Source organism: Culex pipiens, chromosome 3, assembly GCF_016801865.2.
Source record: "Culex pipiens pallens isolate TS chromosome 3, TS_CPP_V2, whole genome shotgun sequence".
NCBI lineage: Eukaryota > Metazoa > Arthropoda > Insecta > Diptera > Culicidae > Culex > Culex pipiens.
This window is the reverse complement of record NC_068939.1, coordinates 179,334,005-179,355,672: the sequence shown is the minus strand read 5'-3', so window position 1 is coordinate 179,355,672 and position 21,668 is coordinate 179,334,005. Positions and strand designations below refer to the sequence as shown.

The following is a 21,668-nucleotide window of genomic DNA, read 5'->3' as shown; positions in this document are numbered from 1 at the left end:
ATGGCCTATCGAAATGTTTATAAAATGGGGGAAAGCAAGCATTTGTGTTTGATAAACACTAGAGGGATTGAATGTGGCTTCGGGGAAAAACGGGAGAATTTGCTTATCCAGGAAACCATCTTTTTGTTGAGAGCATTTTGTGATTTACTCTTTTACGCCCAGAGACTTGTCATCCCTCAAGGTATGCCTTTACTTTTTTCAATTTAAATCAAATTGTATAGCTCTGATTGCAATTTTACATTTATTTCGTTGAAAGAGAAATGAATCAATTGTATCGCAAATTATGCTCCACGAAAAGGGTATCAACTCGTGAACAAGCGAAAAAAGTTTGATTTTTAATTCAACATTTGCTCTTGTTGTACGCATTATGTGCTTTGTCCAACTCAAACAGATTTTTTCCCAGCAATACTCTGCCAAATTTCAAACGAAACAGTGTGCTTGTAATAAATACTAAATGAACGAAAAGGTACGTTTTTCTGCGCTCTACATGTGTGATAAATTAGACGGGGCAAAAAATGGGTAAATTGTAACCTAGCAGTGAAGCCGGATCGAGTGCGAGTTTTGATTGCATAATGAATAATGAAGAGAAACGTCGGAATATTTGTACCTTTTCGGGGCTGCTGCCAGAATGAGTGGATACTTAGAACCGGGAGCGAAATTATGCGCATTGCCAACAGGAATTATAATTGCGTTTTGTGATTGTAGAATTAGAAAAATGTCCTAATTGGAAAGAAAGAATTAAAGTGCAATTAAATTTCGTTAGCGGAATGATTAAAAACGTGATTGAAAAATTAACAGAGAAATGGGTTGTTTTTTTTTGTATTGCTGCTTTTTACAGAAAAATGGTCTTTTTTTTTTGATACGGAGCGGCCGTGGCTAACTGGTCACGGTGTTCGCTTTGTAAGCGAATGGTCCTGGGTTCGATTCCCATCTGCTCCCAACGAGAAAGTATAGGAAATATAAATCTTGAAACTCTGAACATGAACGAAAAATCAAAGTCGCTCGAGTTGGGGTTCGATCCCCCGCCCTTTGGATTGGTAAGCAAAAATGCTAACCACTATGCCTTCGCGACTGGAATTAGGAATACTGTTACTATCAACTATATACGCGCTGGGTCCTTGTCCATTTGAGGGTTCGGAAGTTCTAAATAACGTTTGAATCCGATTGGTCCAAACGTTCTTCAGGGCGGGGCTTGTCGATAAAGCTGAAGTACCTCGCGCTCGGCTAGCCAGCGTAGAAATGGGTCACCGAAGCTCGGCAGAGCTAACACCTTGCAAATGCCTATGCGAGTTATTTGCATGTATAGAATGTAGATCTAAAAATACATGGAAACAACTCAATTTGTAAGAAGCGACCACGTGGTCCCGTTTGGTTGGTTGCACACACACACAAATGGTCATTTTTTTTGATCCGTTTGAAGTCTTCGGAAAAAAATTATTGGTGTATAAAAGATATTAAATTGAGGAATATTCAGAAAAAAAGTACACAAAAAATATGCGTTGCACAAAAAAAGTTTGCGTAAAAGAGGTTTTGGGTAACTCACCACACATAACCTTCGGACGCCTAGAAAAAGACCCACAAAAGACCCGGGATCGTTGAAGTTTTTTTTGAAAATATGTTTGGCAAGCAGCTGAGAACATTCTTTTATTACAACAACCCGAGCAGACGGAAATAACTTGGGAATAACATTTTTTGATATTTGAAAATACTAGGCCAATAACATTTTATGTTATTTATAACAAGATTTGTTATTCGTCGCTATGATTTTTTTGTTATTGAATTGTTATTGTAATGTTATTGTAAAAAATCAAATTATTCGCTAATATCATTTTTAGTTATTCTTCGAACAAACATTTGTTATTATTTTTTGTTATTTTAACAACTAATCCGATCATCCTAATAACAGTTGGAGTTATACTTCCATTACAAAAAATGTTATTCCCATGTTGATTTGGCTTTCAACCAATATCAGACCAATAACAAATGTTGTTATGATAACATAAACTGTTATTAAACTCTTATGCAATTATGGATTTTTCAAGAAGATTGCGTAACACTTTTTGTTATTTTACCAGTATTTGTTATTGAAATGGCATGAATTTTGTTATAACCGTCTGCCCTGGAAACCAAAACATGATCCAAATAACATAAAATGGTATTAGATTTTATTGAAAAACTTCAATCAATAACAATCTTTGTTATGATAACACAATTGGTTATTACAAAATCGACGAGACAAAAAGATTTTATTGCAAACTTAGTTATGATAGCATAACTTGTTATCAAACTATTATTCATGGATCGTTTTCCAAAAGAAAATTCTATAACAGTTTGTGGGATAATTGCCGATTTATTATTGAAATGGTATTACATATCTCTGTTATTCCCACCTGCCCGGTAGCAAGCTTTTTTTCAAAACACTTGAAAAAAAAAATGAATAGTAAAATTTTGCAATTTGGACGTAACTACTCGGAAGCTCGGAACCAGTGGGTTCGAATTTCAATGCTGAATATTTAGATTAGGATTCAAACCTGAACCATTCCTAGATTTTTTTTTTAAATTGTGTAAAGCCATTATTGAAGTTTCATTTTTTGGAATCAAAATATGACTATGGCGTCCAATTTCTCGTCCCGGGGAAAAATTCGGAGAATTCCCAGGGTTTTCCGTGAAAAATATATCCCATTTCCCGAAATTTAAGCTGAAGTATACATTTTTTACACTCTTTGGCAACAAAGCCTTGAAAATGTATTGGAAAAAATAATCAAATGCAAGAAATGTGTTTGATTTAATTACTTCAATTAATTAACTGTTCTTATTGGACTAACCGACTCTTCTGAAATTCTCATCACAAGGTTATTTCGGATAATCTTAACTCTAAACTTTAAATATATCTTGGTCATTTGTTGGGCAACACAAGTTACTATATTATGGAATGAAAATTTAATATTTAATTTTGGTAAACTCATCATAATTAATGTTATACCATTTGAATAAAAAGTATGTAACCCCTTCCTGCCAATAGAAATATTAAAATATTTGACATTTTTTTTTATCAAAGTTGATGAAAATTGAATTGAGATTGTGCAAGAAGATTTAGTTCAATCCATAAGTCAAAATGGAGTAATATTGAATATTCTGCACTTTTGAAATGTTTGTCCCCTAAAACACATAAAAAATACAGTTTTCGAAACATTGTTTTAGATTTTTCAAATACTTATCACCAATACCTACAACTCTGTATGGAACTTTGTGTGGTTGTATGGATGTCACAAAATGGCTTCTTTGGTCATAGAAATGCCCCTTACAAAATTTGAGACAAATTTTGATCAAATCAGAAAATACAAATGAAATTCATTTCTGGCTTTGTTGGAGAATTGCTCATTATTTGCTTATTGATTGACTTTAGCGCAAAAAGTTTGCTAAGGTGTTTGCTAAGGTGTTTATGCTCTTGACAACAATCACAAAAATGGCTTATTTGTAAAAATGCTACCACCATACAAAATCGTAAACAAAAGTTTTTGGTCTGGGATGCTCGAGTTGTCGTCCAATCGAACTCATGTTCGAGATTCTAAATATGGGCGGTAAAAAGTCAAATTTCAACCACTCTTATTGCAATCCAAGATGGTGGCCAATATGGCGGTCAAACAACCTCCGTGAGCGGATTCCGACTGTGGTTACTTGCATCGAAAATTAGATTACCACGCGGCTCCATTAAAATGTACCAAAATATATTATTTCGATGGAGAAGCATGGTAACTCGATTTCTGGAGCTTTCAAGCGTTTTCATAGCAACCAGTTTCTGTGTCACTCAGGTTCGCCACTCGAGCTTCTAAGAGATCAAATTTTGCTCTGGTCTAGTCAAAATTCCGACAGCATGAACTTCAACGATTTGGAAAATTTTGCCGACTTGATGCTGACGCTGCTCGGAGAGGATCTCGAGCCGGTCTTCAGCACCCAGTCGGCAGCCGTCAATCAGTGGGATGCCAAAGTACACCAAAATTGTGACATGGTACAGCAGTTTCAGCCTTTTGCGCTTCTGGTGAGTAATTATCGTCCCCACCCCCTTGCCTTGCTCGTTCCCGCAGATAAATCTTTTGCCGTGGCAACTGGAGGTCGCCCTGCGGGAGCAATCTGTGCTGGAAGATTCGGTACGCACCGTTGGCCTCGTGCTGGACGAGATGGCCCAATCAATAAGCGCCCTGGAGCGATGCCCACAGGAACTGCCGTCGTCGTCAGCGGCCTCAGCAAGTTCATCAAACTCATCGCAGCGAAACTGTTGCCGGAATGTGTTCGCTGAACGGAACAACTTGTAAGTACTCTTGTGAACTTTTTCTTTTTTGTCCGCCGGCAGCAGGAACAACTTCCGATGAGGACGTATAGGAAGTTTGGTAGGTCGTGTTTTGAGTTCAGCAACAGTAGCTTAATTTAGTTTGATTTTAGGCAAAAACTGAGCCGTCATACCCTTTTCAAATGTTGGGCTGCCTGTTTACCCATGATAAAGGATGGGTTTTGCGATTTTATACTTTGTGTTTGCTTTCGTGCCAGAAAAGTTTCTTCGTTGATTGATTGGTTCTTTAAGGATTTGTTTTTTCGAGGTCTCATTTCAATATTCAATACAGGAAACCAGTGCCCTATTTTTTAGTATTTCACCATTGCTTATGCATTGCTGTGAGACGTTAATGAAACTCCACAAAACCCACTACTTCATTCATCCTCCTTTATTCCCCCTCTCTTATCTAATAAAAAAACCAAACCACGGAAACCAATCATCACCAGCTACCGTCTGTTGACGGAGGTTGCCCACCGGATGGACCACTCGATGGCACGTGACTGGCAGCCAAGTGTCGACCGGTTGCGCTCGGAGCTGGACGATTTCCGGCGAACTTGCGAAAAGGTAAAATTGGTTCTGTCTTCGCAACCATGCTTTTGGTTCTGATGAATTAATTGGAATTAGGTTTATTGGCCTGAAGAGAGATGCGATTTTCCCGTTCTTGTTTGGGTTTGACAAAGAGTCCGTGGAAGGGATCGTCTGGACTGTCCGGTTTGATTACCGTTTAAATGTGAACAATTGAAAGCTTTTTGAGGGGTATTCGATGACTATGCCAGATATAGGTTATGTTTGACCCCTTTTGCTTTAAATTATTTTTGGGTGCCTGCATATTTCCAAATGATTGAGCAAATTCGCTTTATTTGTGGAAAAAGAAGCTTAAAGCTTACCTTTAAGAATTGTTGACCTGGTTGAAACTTTGTTTGTTTAAAGAAGCAATTTTGGATTATTCATTTTAATTTTATCCCTACAAAAATGCGAAAAATATTCAAACATCTTTGTTTTGACAACGGATTTTCTGATCAAGTTATTGTCATTGGTAAAGTTGACAGCAAAGACAACAGAACGACGTCTCGAACAAAAAAAATGTACTTAAAAACCTGGCTGGAAACACTAACGCCATCTTGTAGTCTCTTTTCACTCTCAAGAATAAGCCTGAATGTAGACTACAGTGCAGAGCACCTCTTTCAGGCCTTTTTACGTCCTAATATTAATTTTAATTGTTCTTTGTAGCCTCTGCCTGCTACTTTTTTTTCAATGATAATAAAAAATTGTTCACGCCGTGCAAGACGCACTGATGATCTACGACTCCAAATTACTTTGCACAGGTGTGTTAAATTTTGCCCGATTTCATGAGCAGGCGTAAAAGTCTGATCAAATCTCATCAGCCGGAGCCATAAAAAACGGATTTCGCAGCGATTCACCTCCTTAAGTCACGGTCTTGCAGTATATTTTACGAGCCCTTCTTCCTCTTCCTCTGCCTGACAGCACTACCATCCCATCGTCGCCGTAATGGCCGCTCACACCGAGATCCTGACCGGCCTGGAGTCACAACTGGATGCCATCGAGCGCCGGTTGGCGACCAACGGGGAACAAATCCGTAAGCTGGGACCGGTTGGCGACCGGCAAGGGAAGTCATGGCGCGAACTGTTCGGAAAACTTCTCGGAACGAAGTGAGAAGACACTTCAAAGCAAATTAATCCCCTTTTGTGGACGGCCCCGAAGCAGAACGGTTTTGTGGCCCATCTGCTTAACAGGACATAACAATTATCCGATGCTGTCATCCAAGATAATGTCGGCGCAAATCTGGATGCATTCGCAAAATGACTCCGCAGCATTGTTCAGCACTGATTGCCGTCACTGTGTCCTTTTCAAGTAGGGGTTACGAATAAATTACGTATTGGGTGCCTTGACTCACACACTCTTAGTGATTTTGTCTATTTGATTCAGTATAAACAGAAAAAAATGTGGTAATATTCATCAGGGAATGATGACAGATTTTGTGAAAAAATGTGTAATATTGCATAAGGAACTGGTAAATTTTCATCAGGTTCATATTTTTACTCATTTGTTATGGAATATTACTCAAAAAAGAGGTAATATTCAACCTACCCAATTGCAACCTTCCAAACATCTTTTTTTTAAGTGAAGAAGGCTTCTGGTTTCAATAATACGTAATTTATGCATAGTCCTTCATTACCAGTAAACTAGACAGCTTGTGTTGAGACAGACTCAGCTGAGAATACTTAGACACAGAGGGATGGCACCAACCAACAACATTTCAAACTTTAAACACGAACAAAAGCAGCGAACCGGAGATTCGCAGTGACGTTTTGGAATTTTGACAGTTTATCCCATTATCGGTTTCTCGCACGGGTAAATTGGAAATTGCTGCACATGTCTTTAGTTGGCAAATCGTGATCTTTGCTGGCCTGTCATGGTCAGTGAACGCACAAGAATTTGAAACGAACGAAATCGGAGCACTGCGCTCTATTTGTTGCTCGTGCAGTGCTGCGTGGTGACAGCAATCATTTGAATGCGAACGAAAGAAAACTGTCAAAATGAGTCGGTCGCAGTGAAGGCGATTGAAGCGCTCAGTCACCGTTCGCTCTAAATGTTGAATGATTACGAACCCTGGATTTGAACTTTTTTTTGTTTGAGTCGCATTTGATAAAACAAAATCTCGAATCTCGTTTATCCACTTTTGTTGGCTTGTGTTACCAAGCTTGTGCCAGGTTAGAGGAGCAAGTGTTTCCTGTTAACTCCATAAGTGATTTTAATTACAAACAATTATACGGAAGTTGAGCCACTGATCGATGGCACATTCTACGAACAGTTCAAAGTGTTGGTTCTGCTGAGACTTTCTTGACAAATACGATCAATTAGAACTACCTACAAGCTAATTTAAAAAAAAAAGTTAGAAATATTTTTTGAGGGATTAATTTTTAATAAAACTTAGCACAAATTATATCACTTATAAGGCTTCCGTATGCGTAAGTCATAGTTATTATTCAGTTTGCCCACGCTAGTCTGGTCAGCAATAGGCCACGAGGGGTGTGTTGTTAACCCGGCTGGGAGGAAACTCAATGTCAATGGCAACAAAGGTGTAAATAAATCTTGTCGGCCTGCCTTACTGTCTGGCCGGATTCACTATTGCCCGTCACTCCTGTGGTCCATTCATAGAACCGGCGGTGGATGCTGGCGACGAGTGCGCATGACCGGGAAATGAATTTCACCTCATCCGGATTCCTTTTTCGTATGGTGCCCACCGGTTGCTGATCCGGAACGCCGACATGGACCCGTTAGTTGATCGGAGGCTTTTTACGCGGTAACATTAGTCCGTCGTGAAATTAAAGGTGGCGTGTGGGATGTCAACCGTCGATTCTTTTAAAGTGCTGTCAGGCATTAAAGTTTGATTGTCGTCTGAAGGAAAATGAAGGTCGCCTCGGAAGATGGATACGGCTCGAAGGTGCTTCCCGTATGTCAAGGATGTACGATTACGGATGAATGCTCAAGTTATTGGTAGTGATTATTAGTGATCTTCAAATGCAAAAAAAGTGATCAAATCTTAATAAAAATGGTTGTTCTAGAAAATAACTAGAAAAAATCTTCGTTAGTGTTAGCACGTTTGTGAGAGTGATCTATCCCCCTAGCAGTGCAGTGTAAAGCCAGCTGCATCCCGTTTCTGGATGTACCTTTCGGCGGGGCTACGCAAAATCATGGATAATGCCCATCCCCAGTTAGAGGAACAGCTCCAGCTAGATCCGAACCACACCGGCGTGAAGCCACATGAAGGTGATCATGGGGCGCCTGCTTTTGGCGATGAAGCCTTCCACCGGAATCTGGCCGTACTGACCGGCAACGGCAGCGGGATCCTCGGACTGGATATGTCCAACGGGACCAGCGATGCGGAAATTTCTGCTCCAGGTGGGTTTTGCAGGGCGCGGGCAAAATGCTGCTGTCTGAACGTGCTTGACCTTAATTTTTTTTTGGATTAATTCAAACTTAAATTGAAATGAAATTATTGCGTTTCCGCATTATTAGGTCCGTTTAACCCCCTACAGCCCAATTTTTTTCGATTTTTTTTATTTTTCCCGTGTTTGGGAGGTCTAATTGAGCAACTTTTGTTCCCTTCGTTATGAGATATCTAAAATGGACCTCGGATTAGTAATCTGGGACCAGAAAATTATTCAAGCAAATCGAAGACGGGTTGGGGCATTTCAATTTCGTGTGAGTTGGAAGAGATCCCTTTGAATTGCGTTGAAAAGTAATTATGATTTACAGAATTTCTTCCTGGAGTTCGTTTATTATTGAATTCAATGCCACTTATGAAATTTGAGAAATTCAAAGCTCATTGGTATTAAAATGTGCACACATTCACACGCTGTTCCTAAAAGACTTCGCAGAACGCCACCCACTTCCGACGCAGTTCTTCGTAACCCAGAAACCGGAATAGGAGTGTGGTTTGGCCGACCGACCTTTGGTCAACCTGGAAAAACTCGCAAAGCACTTTTTATTGTTTATATTCATTGAAAACCAAAAAAAAACTCTGGAGTATTTTTCTCTATGGGGGTTTTTGAAAGGGACCATCCATAAACAACGTTGACACGTTTTTTTTATGGAATCCTCAATCCCCTCGTGGAAAATTTCCATGCAAAACATGTTCGTATGTTTGTGGTTTATGGATGGCCCCATTCCATTACACAAAAAATAAAAAAAAATAAAATTTTTGTTGGAGCTTTCAAAATTAAAAGTAAATTCCAAAACTGACTTTGATCAACCACGGTAGATTTTCTTTTAATAATTCGTTGAGGTCGAACTGTAAAAAATGATCGCTGTGAATACTTTTCTACCACATTTGTTGTGTGATCAACGTGTGTATTCTACCACGGATCTACCGAAACTAGTTCTGCAATACGACTCAGGTTTCGAAAAAGCTCTTTAACAGACTTCTTCTTTGATTTACTACTTTTTGTAAACAAACTGAGATCATTCAAAATCACGTCCGTGAATTTTCTGTTCATCCTCCAGCTTGTATCGCAAAGATACACTCAAACCCCGATTGTTGACACCAACTGTTGTCAAACGAACGGGGTCACTTTTTGGTTTGACACCCCTTTTACTCGGAGTTCACACAAACTACCAAACATTTGTTTTGATAGTGTGCGTGATCGCCGTGTAAAAAGTGAAAGTTCGTCACTTTTTAGTTTAACATTGACCAACTAACGGGGTACAAACTAAAAAAGTGTCAAACGAAAAAGTTGAGTGTATTATTCAATGCGCATTATTTAGTGAGAATTACGCACACAGTTTTGAAAATTAGGCTTGTCATTTTGAAACTGTTTTTTTTTCTTTCCTTTTTTGTATACATTTTGACTTCTAATCCCTTCAAACAATTCATAATATTTAATATGAGATGATTACATGTTCAATGCTCATCAATCCAAAGGTGCGAGTTTAAATACCACTTAATACACGCTTCTTTATTAGAATATTCTTTGTTCAATTTCCAATCCCAATTTTCAAAGGGATTTACGGGATTGTCAAGCCTGATCCTTGTACCCTGCTTGTGAGACAGGAGCCGCGAAGCCGGTTAGCTCTCCAAAGGTCTGAAAATTATGAAAAAACTGTAGAAGTTAGGACATAGTTATTTTACTATCCTTGTGGGTTTTCTCTTTCCCTGAAACATCGGGTTTCAACAGCACTTAATATTTGTTCATGAAATTTTACACATTTTATCACAAATCTTCTGTTACTACTACAATCGTTGCAAAACTCTGCAATAAACATACGTTGAACGTATTCGTATCAAAAGATGAACAAAGAAAATAATTGTGACACGTGTAACGTGAAGGAGCGCGCTTTTTAAATACAATAACAGATTGTTTGGCGCAAGTATGCTTAATATTTCTTTTTTGCTTCTCTTCACAAGATACTTTCAAGCAATTTGTGCTTTTTTTTTATTAACACTCTGCCGGAGACTCGTCATTCGTGCTCAACAATGTTCCAAAAGAAATTCTTCTCCTGCAGGTGAAACAAAAACCCACATTCCACTCTGTCGGCCGGGTTGGGTTTTTGCGGTGAGACTTGAAATGGAAAAAGGTTCACCGCATTTTGTATTCCTTGCAAGCTTGCTGCTGTGGAAAGAACTACAGAAATTCCCACGCAAGAGGGATTTTTGTTCTCGGGTTGAATCCCTTCATTATATTTATCATTACAGGCACAGATTTCGGGTTTGGCTAACGAATATCCTTGTCAACGGTAGGAACAAAAGGTCAAGTGAGGAGTAACTGGTGGTAATACAGTATTTATAACACAGATTTACTGCCAGGGCTTCAACATTGTTGTTTTTTCTCTACAACAACAAAGGCTAATTCAACACAATAACAACATTGAATTGAAGTGAGTTTTGTAAGCATGGCTTTGAAACATACAAATTTATAGGAAAAGTAATTGTTTCTCTTTTTGTCTAAAAATTACCCCTATTTGAGGTGATGAAAGCAAAAGGAACAAAGAGCAGTTTAGGTAAACAATAATGCTATAATTTCATTTTTATGCCACTACAAATATGGTGGTGGTTGGATTGAGATTTTTAATGTTTCTATTTTCTGGAAACCAAACATTATTGTTTAGCTCAGTTGGTTGTTATCGTTAGAAAAAGTTGATTATACTTTTACATTCAACGACAGCCGTGGCGAATTGGGACGGGATTTTAAAGCCATTTTAAATGTTAAAACTAGGCATTCCATTGAATACAGTCACGTGTGGGTAATAAAGCTGTCCCGCTTGATCCCGTTTTTTCAAACTCAACACAGTCGACGGGTTTTTGGATAAAAAACCTACCTTTAAATTATTTTGTTACGATTCTTTACACTCTGTCAATTTATTGATTGGAGAAAAAAAACTAAAATGTGAACCAATATATTTTTGCGAGATGGTGTAAAAATTAAGTTTTTGGCATTGCTGTTTATTTTGAACAATCAAATAAAACTGAACGGATATTAGAAATATGACCTTCGAGCCTCAATTGAATCGTAAATTTGCAATTGTTTGCTCAAAATAGAGTAAACTTTTGACTTCTCATTTCTAGAAGTTGAATGTTCTATGCAATTGAAGGGGAGCTACATAAGCATTCGTTTGATTGGATGCGGAAGTCTATAATTTTCTTGTGCTTGCATAACCTCCAGACATCGCAACTGCGTCATGCAGTTTGATTTTAGTTCTCGAAACAAAGAAGGAATGTGTGCCTACCGTCTTCCACATGACGAATTTCAATTTCAATCAAATTTCGCATGAACTTGGTATTGAAGATGGCACATTTAATTATTATGTAAAATTTGTTGAAATACACATCATAGAGATGTATTGCAATGTTGCAATTGCACACTGAACCAGGTAAAAGCTCAGGGTTTGAGTTAACCATAAATGTATGGCCTACCTTGACTTGGCAAAAGCCTTGAAATATATGACGTTTATAGCAACCAACTTAGTATAAGTTGATTTTGGATACGCCCTGAGCTCCAGTTCCGTACCTTCCGAACGCCAATGCCTCGGTCGTATCAGACAAATGGTTTTCCTTTTTTTTATGAATGGCACGCTCGAGAATAAATTACTCCACCGGGTGTATAAACCCCAATATAATCGCTGCCATGTTGCCAGGCACGTATAGTGACACATGTGAACGGGCACGCACAAGGACTCGATCCTGCCAAAACAACAACTTGTTTATTTCACGCTTCAAGTGCATCCTCATCCCCTATTTTGCATGACCAGGTGTATACGAGGTCGATTAGGTCCGCTGCTATAAACGATTTATGTTTAGCCAAGCCACGTGTCTGTACAGTTTTGGTTGTTCCCCCCTGTTGTGCTGTTGACACTTCGGTTTCTGTGTGAATGAAACATTGGTGATAATGATAAAATACCCAAAATTTGTTTTTTTTCCCGACAAACATGGAAAACTCTTATTGTTGTTTTGACTCAAACTAATTTGACATATTTTTTAATATTTAAAATTACAAGCAGGTTTGCCTAGAAATATGTTGAATGCAATTTTCAGAATGTTTAATTAATTACAAATCCTCTACTGAGAAAAATACCTCTGCATTAAATTCGGGAAAGGCGTTTAATGATTAAATTCCCAGTAGACCGTTTTTCACCGACGAGCACAAGCCGAAAAATGCTTATATTGTGACCACACAGGCGAGAACATGTTGTTCAGCATGCTAATGAAATTGCATTGCTGAAGTTTCTGGTTGAAGATGGTATAGAATTGTTCTGAAATCCAAAAACTAGGTGAAAGCCTTTCTAATTATTTTTACTAAGGTTATCATGAGATAGGGTGACCAGAACAAGGATGCTTATGCCTCGTTTGAAAAGTCATTTTCACTAACTAAAGTCAGATTAAGCTTTATAGAAGTTGATTAATTTCACTTAAATATAAATACCTAGAGATAGCGTGACCATGTTCGATTTAACGATCTTCTATTGCAATGGCATTGAACCGTTTTTGTCACTTATGTACCATCGGGATTAGTAAATAACTAATATTTCGGTTGGATCAGCAAAAATTTGGAGTTTTTTAGGCACTTGAAGTATTTCTGGAGTAACATTTGAAAAGGGCGCCTATGCGTTTTGGCAGCTCCTTTACAAAACCTGAAGTGTTCAATGGTAGCTGGGGAGGGAAGATATTAAGTATTTCAAAATTTTAAGTATTTCAAGTATTTGAATTATTTGAAGTATTTGAAGTATTTGAAGTATTTGATGTATTTGAAGTATTTCAAGTATTTAAAGTATTTGATATGTTGGAAGTATTTCAAGTACTTTAAGTATTTCCAGTATTTCAAGTATTTCAAGTATTTGAAGAATTTATAGTAAGTATTTCAAGTATTTCAAGTATTTCAAATATTTCATGTATTTCAAGTATTTCAAGTATTTCAAGTATTTGAAGTATTTGAAGTATTTGAAGTATTTCAAGTATTTCAAGTATTTCAGGTATTTCAAGTATTTCAAGTATTTGAAGTATTTCAAGTATTTCAAGTATTTCAAGTACTTCAAGTATTTCAAGTATTTCAAGTATTTCAAGTATTTCAAGTATTTCAAGTATTTCAAGTATTTCAAGTATTTCAAGTATTTCAAGTATTTCAAGTATTTCAAGTATTTCCAGTATTTCAAGTATTTCAAGTATTTCAAGTATTTCAAGTATTTCCAGTATTTCAAGTATTTCAAGTATTTCAAGTATTTCAAGTATTTCAAGTATTTCAAGTACTTCAAAAATTTCAAGTACCGTCAGTTGGGATGACATTGGGTCTGGGGGGTGAGATTGGTTCAAAGTGATTTTTCACGGATATTACCATTTCTCAGGTTCTTCTCATTGAAACTGAGTTCTGTTAAAAGGGTAGTGTAGGGGACATCGTAAGATGACTTCGCTGAAAAAATCTCGTCCCTAGAACAAATCCTGTTATTTTGGCAGCTGTTTAAAGTCGAGGTACGTTTTTAGCCAAAAATGACCTCTCGAAAAATATTTTTTCTAATATTTTTGTTGGAATTGCTCGAAAATTACCCAAATGTTTGAAAATCTCCACTTCAAACATTGTAGCATGTCAATACGATTCCCTCGAAGAAGAAATACTGTTGGATGACCTGTTTTTACCGTATCGTTGTGTTTGAGCATCATTTTAGTTTCATTTGACCCAATGTCACCCCTCTAAGGGGTGAGATTGGGTCAATTAATTTTCAAGCTATCTGCATTTTAGGTAGTGTTCATCAAAATCCACCATATTTTGGGAAAATGTTAGTAAACTATCTAAGAACAAATCTACGTTGAAAGATTTTTGATGTTATTTAAATTGTTTTTTGTTATAAAGAAATTACGAGAGGTGTATCGCTGTTTGTCCCATAGTCACCCCCAATGACGGTATTTCAAGAATTTGAAGTATTTCAAGAATTTCAAGTATTTCAAGTATTTCAAGTATTTCAAGTATTTCAAGTATTTCAAGTATTTCAAGAATTTCAAGTATTTCAAGAATTTCAAGTATTCCAAGTTTTTCAAGTATTTCAAGTATTTTAAGTATTTCAAGAATTTCAAGAATTTCAAGAATTTCAAGAATTTCAAGAATTTCAAGAATTTCAAAAAATTTCAAGAATTTCAAGAATTTCAAGAATTTCAAGAATTTCAAGAATTTCAAGAATTTCAATTATTTTAAGCATTTTGAGTATTTCAAGTATTTCATGTCTTTTTAAGAATTAAGTTTTCCTATGTTTTTTTTTGTTTTAGGCCGAAGCAAATATTTTTCAAAGTTTTTTCTCTCGGCTCTTGCCGAGGTCAAAGGGGGGAGGGACAAAAATTTAAAAAAATTATAGAAATTGAAATAGCAAGCCATTGTCGGATAGTTTTATTGAAAATGCTTTTCCTTATCTACAAATATGTCTTAATAGTAAAAAAACCATCAAAAATATAACCTATATCAAATAAAATTTACAAATTACGGGTGACCATCTTACCCTCGGAGGAGGTGGCCGTCTTGCCCCCAAATAACTTATTTTTTAAAACATATTTTGCAAATAGCTCATCGCATTTTTTAAATTTTCTGAGGGACATAATCTAAGGAAAACTCCAATTTTACATGAAAAAATATGTAAAGCAAGGAATACATATTGTTACCTAACAAAAATGCCCAAGTTGTAATTCATGAAAAATTACATCTAGTTTCAAGTTGAAAAATAATTTGTTTATTTTGAGCTATTTTTATACTATTTCTAACAATATGTTCGGTATGCATTATTTAGCACGAGAAACAGTATTGCTAAACATTTTAGTAATATTCATTAGTATATTTAGTAAAACAGTAAGGTCTTGCCCCGCCTGGCCATCTTACCCCCAGCTCCCCTATCAGTGTGTATAAATAAAATGTTGTTGTTATTTGGGCTGCTCAGGCAGAACTATGAGGACACAGGTTAGCACCGAACATGGCCCTTTGATGTTGGTTTGCAAATGAAATTTAATAAAATCACACTAACAAATACAAACAAATACACAAAAACAAACACTCAAACTTTTATATCTGGAGCAACACGAGAAAAGGGCGGATAAGCATTTTGACAACTGAAATTATTTTGCAAATTCCGAGCCAACAGGTATTTTTTCACAAAACTTGAAATGTTAAACAATAGCTGGCCTTCCCAGCTACCTTTCAACACTGCGGGGTTTGTTAAATAGTGATCTGTTGGCTGAGAATTTGCAAAACAGTTCTGGCTGTCAAAATGCTTATGCGCCCTTTTCAAATGTTGCTCCAGATGTAGCCTTTTCTCACTGTCAAAAAGGATGAATCTGAACACAACGTTTTGGGTTTTTTTTTTCTTCAATTTTGTGCAATGACTATGATCTGTCAGTCCGGATATGGTTTTCGGTTCCGTTGTGTCACGCGTGTTATTTGACACATGCCAACGTGTGTTTCAACCGGAAATCTTGCTAGCTTCAGGGTAGTGGAGATAAAAAAAAGGTGTGACGAACGATTCTCTGCTCGGACGTGAAATTGATTTCAGTTTATTTACTACTCAAAAAACACGGTGGGTGTGCTGTGAATTTATAAGTTTATTCATATTATTTGTTTGGGGTAGGATACTGCCCATAATTGAAAATTCGGCTATTATGCCAAATCAAGTATTCCGAGAAAAACGCGTTTTAGTGTTTGTGACAAAATCTCCGTCAAGGCAATTTCCCATAAGAGTGGCATATTAGCCGTTTGGTTTTTCGCATCGGCAGCCAAGTCTAAGCACTATTTTAGTAAAATTCAAGTACCAGAAGATGCGTTGGAACATCCTCTACCACCTGGTGCTAATATCTCGTTTTTGCCAAAAGTGGATATTAGCCGTTTTTTCAATGGTGGGCAGGATAGTAAAAAATATCATCCTAACCCATTCATGAATCAGCCATTGTTATGGAAATTTCGGAAAAAAAACTATTTACTGGTTCTGGGTTGCATGCAACGTTGTTTGCACTGGATATTTTTTTGTCGGAATCTACGACAGCCCACAAATCAAAAGTTTGCTTGTGATACTAAATTTTAATTGCTGCTAGTGTAAGCTTCTTTTTCTGATATGATTTTGTAGTCTGGCGAGCGACTCATTTGAATTTTTCAACTTAAAGTTAGTTTATCCCACAAAAAGCGGATTCGCCCGGTTCAGTTTTACCTTTTCCGAGACGAGCAAATCTGTTGGTCGATTTTGCTCATCATATACCGCACAGTCCGGATGGTTGAAAATTGAGCCCCCTCCTCAAAGCCGGAAATTAAGAGGCTTTAGAAAATCGTGTGTGCTGATGACGCACTGATGAACATGAAAGGAAAGAGGTTTTTTTTCGAATTGATTCAAACTTGTTTTGTTTCTTTTTGATGTGGATCAAGGAAATTCCTTTTTTGATTGAATGCGAAACTGTTGAAATTGATAAATGGATCTTAAAATTAGGCGCTTCAGTTTTTGTATCAGTTTTTTTTGTGTTAATCAAAACGAACTTTTCGTTTGTTTTTTCCTCCTTTTTTGACTGAGACCACTTATAAGCTCTGGTGCCAGAGGCTCTATTATTCACGATGCTTTCAAGAACATGAAGCTGATGAGCAAACACCTACTTAGGGTCGTCTGTTTTGCGTCTCACTTGGTGGAGACAGTTGCCCCATGGAGTTGGCTGGAGGAAAGTATTTCGCCGGAATTTTAGCGCTTTAGTGCGTCTTTCGTAGTTTGAATTCGTCATGCAATTTGGTACGTTTCGAGGTTTATTTTTGTTTCAACTTTACAAATTGAGTGCTTAAAATTTAGTTTATTAGAACGAGCTGATTTGTGTTCCTTCGCTTTGCTTCGTATTAATTTGACTGGTTTGAAGTTGTGTAAGGAATTTTATAAATATATCTCAAAACTATGTTTATTTGATGAATTCTGTTCTTAAACACTACCCAAAAAAATCACATATAAAGTTAAAATGAATACGCAAAGTATGGGCTCAAGTGTGTATTCCATTTCCGCAAACATTGTTTGCAAACAATTTTTGTTGGTAATAAACCGTGCTCTGAAATATCAGTCATGTCATGGATCACCCTAATTTTTATGTCTCTCGTGAAGCAACCGGGGTTTCCAAGATAGGAAATATACTCATTCTCAGCCTAAAAAGCGGTCGTGTCTGAATGATGCTGGATAATCTGGAGTGTTCCTTGAAATTTACTAAAACCAAGTACACCAACCAGTAGATCAACTTCTTATCAACATTTCTGTTTGATTTGACTTTTACTAAAAGTTATTCTATTCCTTCTCAAAGCATAAAAAAAAAAAAAAAAAATTCAAGTGTATTCTAATCTGACGAGAATGCACTGGGCCCGCCAATTTTTCTACTATCGGCCGAGTTCTTTTTTCTTGCAGCTTTTGTGTCTGCTTAAATACCTAGACATCACACCGTCTTTTCAGACTGAATTCACTAACTAAACGGTACAAACACAGACGAAACTTTAAGTGACCACTCACAAAAAATCAGGTAGGTGCTGTGTCCTATCCCTCGCCTAGACCAGACCCAAATCCATGATAAAGCTGTCAGATCAAGACTGTCAGACCAAAGAGCAAAAAGTAAACAATCTTGGTCGTCGACGTAGGTGCACACAAATCAAGAAAAGAAAATTTAAAAAAGAATTTTATTTTTCTATTTCAATAACTGGTTTTGGGCTGCAAAATTGAATGTAGGGGAGAGTGGGGAGACTTGATCCCCTTTTTTTGTATCGCACATAACTTTGTCAATTTCTCACAAAACTATAAACTTTTTGCATGAATCGAAAGCTTAAACATTCATCTATGTTTGGCTAATAAGGGTATTTCATCAGATGAACTCTTCGAATCATGCCAAGCGTTTAAAAAAAATGTTTTAAACCGGCATTTTAAAAATGTTAGGGGTAACTTGATCCCCCTTTCAACATTTTGAAGAAATATTAAGCAAAATGTTTCTTATTCATCCAAACTTTTAATTTTCTATAAGTTACAGCAATTTCACATAAAACCTGTACGTTTGTGTTCAAAATATAACAAGTTTAGTATGTAAAATATTTAAAAACTTAAAATATTATTTTTTAGACCAAAATTAAGCATGTTTATAAAAGCTGGAAATTTTTGTTTACAAAACTTTTGAAAAAAGGTTCAAACTGCAATAAGTTATGTACAACTATACTAAAGGAAACTATGTATGAAAACCCAGCCCAATTAATAAATCTTGAAGCTGATTCCAGTGACTGTAAAAATCCAGGGATCAAGTCTCTCTAAACGCACTTTTTTAAACAATCGATTGTAAAAATAGTATGACGATAAATTTAACGTCAAATGCGTAAGGGTTTTGGAGTTGATATGTTTATCAAACAATTCATGTATAAAAGTATTGTTTTGAATAATTTTTGAGTGTTTTCTATACTTATCAAAACAAAGAAAAAAGATCTCTTGGAAGTTTTTTGCAGCACTTCTTAGAAGAATCTGTGTAACTCAATCTAAACATTTTTTAATTTTTTTCTTTGTTTTCTACAATGAGTTTTAGTTAATTTCGCACAACTTTCTAGAACAAAGCTAATTGTTTTACCCACATTCTGACGAGATACAGGCATGGGATCAAGTGTCCCCGGGGATCAAGTCTCCCAATTCTCCCCTACGTCAGAAAATGATTAAACAGTGCGGCGTCCTGTTCACCGACAGTTACATAAGCAGTTAAAAGCCTTATTCTTCCACTTTAATTTTTGATCACGTTTTCGGTTTACACCTGAACAATCTTGAAATTATTTATGCGGATTTGTGATTCTTCTCGTTTCATCATTCCCTTGCAAAAAATGGCATTTTAGAGAAAGTTTTCTGCTGGTGGTGTGGCGGTCAGCCTTTGTTCTTTTTTTGCCTTCTCTTCCCGCTCGCCTTTCGTCAGCCTTCGATTTGATTAGGTATAAACGTCAAATGACTCGGCGCGTTTGTTTTTTTGATAGCGCTTGCTAGTTATTACATGTTTCGAGATTATTTTTCATGTGAGTGGCCAAACCGTGCTCAAAAGAATATTTTGCCGATAGTTGGAAGCAATTTCATATCTTAAGCGCTATAACAACGTTTGAGCAAGTGAAAAGACTTTTGTTAAGCGGTTAACCACTCATCTTGCGTGTGGATGTGTGTGCTAACAAAATGATGAGAAATATTTTTGCTCAGTAAATGGCATAAATGAGTGTTCTTACTCGAGGCTTATGGTTTTTTGAAGCTTTAATCGAGCAACAATCTCCTCATGGATATGGTGAAGATAGGTATTTGTTTAGAATACGCATATTTCCCCTAATGTTTTCCAAAGAATCTCGCTCGAGTGTGTGGTAATGACGTCGGTGATGACATTTTGATACATACATACCAACGATTTGCTGGTTTTGCGTGGTATCGCTATATTCCATCCAATGTGTTTATTTACTGTAAGATGGTGGTTGATCTTAAATACAAGTATTTATTCAATACTCACTGTGGGATGTGAAAATATTTTGAATCATCCAAGAATCATCAACGTTTGACCAAATTTTGCAACATACACATTATTTCAACAAAAGAATGTTAGATGCGTTTAAATCATCATGTTTTGTTTGCTGTTATGCGTGTCCAAATAACACCGTTGACACGCAAACCCATGTCAAAGTCCTAGATTGAAATGCCACCGTTTTGCGCCGTTTACAACGGCAAACATCATATGCGTGGGTTTGATAACGGTTGGGATTTCGTCGCTGAGGTAAGCAACCATTTCATGAAGATAAACACTTTGTCTTCGTGTGAAATAGGCTCCGGTTACGTGGGTAAACCCAGACGACGACGTTAAATATTATCACTTGATATTGAAGTTGAACCTTACTTTTTTGTTGAGCAATTTTTCTTTTTTAAATTATGTTTTTGATTCAATTTTGCGGGGGCTTTCCGTGTGATTTTAGATAGTACCGTCAACTGGGGCGAAACAAAATGTGTACACCCATTTCCAAATTTTAATCCTTTAAGTGCTTTAAACACTGCTGTCCCTATTCAGACTGTAGTCCCGATTCGCCCCAGATGACGGTAACCGAAAAAGCTAATTTTTTGAAGTCCAAATAAAAAATCAAGCCGAAATGTTTGAGAATTATTCGATATCAAGATTGATATGAAGATAAAAATATCATGACCCTTTTGACGAACTGTTAAAATGTTTAGTCAATCAGATCAGATAGTAGATTTAGAATACTGTCAGGAAATTTGACACTGTGGGCTGCCGACACGTGCAACCCAGCGGAAATCATAAATCGATTTTCTCGTTCGTTTCACTTTGAAGAATGTCTTGAGCTTGGGCTTGATCAGGGTTGGGACGACTGTCCCAAATCTAAACTCGGATGCGTTGCGGTTGTTGAACAAGTTACAGGTTTCCCCATGCCTGCGCGAGATAAAATCTTGATTTCTCCTTGTGTTCCGGTGCTTCACCGTGTGTCGTTCAACTTGGCACGTTTTATGGCGTTTTTCCACGCAAAATCCAACTTTTCTTCTTCGAGCGGCATAACGAGCAGCAGATTTCAATCGAGTTTATTTATACGGGCTCTGGTGTCACACCTGGTTTTCAATCGAAGTGCTTTTGATAACTTTTCCTCCCTCAGTTGAAAACGCCCAACGCGAAAAATTGATATAAATTTAGCATCCTGTCAGTATCACACTTGGCAACAGATTGCTGGCCGTCGTGTACAAAAATAACGCTTTGGCCAATAATAGAAAAGCTCGCTTCTACTGATTGACTTTTGTTTGCTTGAACTAAGTTGTTTCTCTTTTCTTTTTATGCTTTCTTTTCTCAAGCAAATAGTTCCATTAATTTAACAGTTTCAATCTCTCGTGAATAAACACAAGCTGACATTTTACGGGCCACGGATGATTTCTACGAACAACGTGACATTCTCTGCACTTTATTGAGAACACATCAACCCAAAAGACTCTTTTCCGCGTATTTTCAATTTATCTCGTACCAAGTAGTGTGCCCACAAGGCCATTGCTCACGATCCTTTATATTGCGATGACAGCCTACAGAGTGTTACATCGTGGAATGTGCATGAATGAAACCGTCTTGAATATATTGAAAATTCTGTGGAAATTTCTCGGGACAGCGTTCAAGCTTGAGTGGCTGATCTATTTGCTTTTCCTCTTAGGACATCAGCATGACTTTTCAATATACTATAGGTCCTTGAAGGGAATTGCAAAATGCATTCTTTTCTGTTCCTCTTTCAACCAAAGATAATCGAGGGACCATTTTCGGAGCACCGAACCCACATACACCCTCACGGACGCATATATACATTTGCTCAGA

General features: G+C 37.0%; 2 protein-coding genes across 3 annotated transcripts in view; both read left to right on the top strand.

Moving 5' to 3' along the window:
* The first annotated feature begins 3,799 nt into the window (after positions 1–3,799).
* Positions 3,800–6,236, top strand: LOC120427013 (uncharacterized). The gene is made up of 4 exons (XM_039591834.2): positions 3,800–4,009; positions 4,086–4,309; positions 4,777–4,894; positions 5,816–6,236. The coding sequence occupies exons 1-4, from the start codon at positions 3,875–3,877 to the stop codon at positions 6,002–6,004; spliced, it is 666 nt and encodes a 221-aa protein (XP_039447768.1). The 5' UTR covers positions 3,800–3,874; the 3' UTR covers positions 6,005–6,236.
* Positions 6,237–7,518: 1,282 nt separating this feature from the next.
* The window catches only part of LOC120427012 (adipokinetic hormone/corazonin-related peptide receptor variant I), a 48,282-nt gene continuing 34,132 nt past the window's right edge, over positions 7,519–21,668 (top strand). The window contains exon 1 of one of the 2 annotated variants that reach the window (XM_039591832.2): positions 7,519–8,254. In XM_039591832.2, the coding sequence (XP_039447766.1) occupies positions 8,017–8,254 (238 nt within the window). In that variant the 5' untranslated portion in view covers positions 7,519–8,016. The remainder of the gene's footprint in view (positions 8,255–21,668) is intronic. The other variant, XM_039591833.2, reaches the window with a different exon arrangement.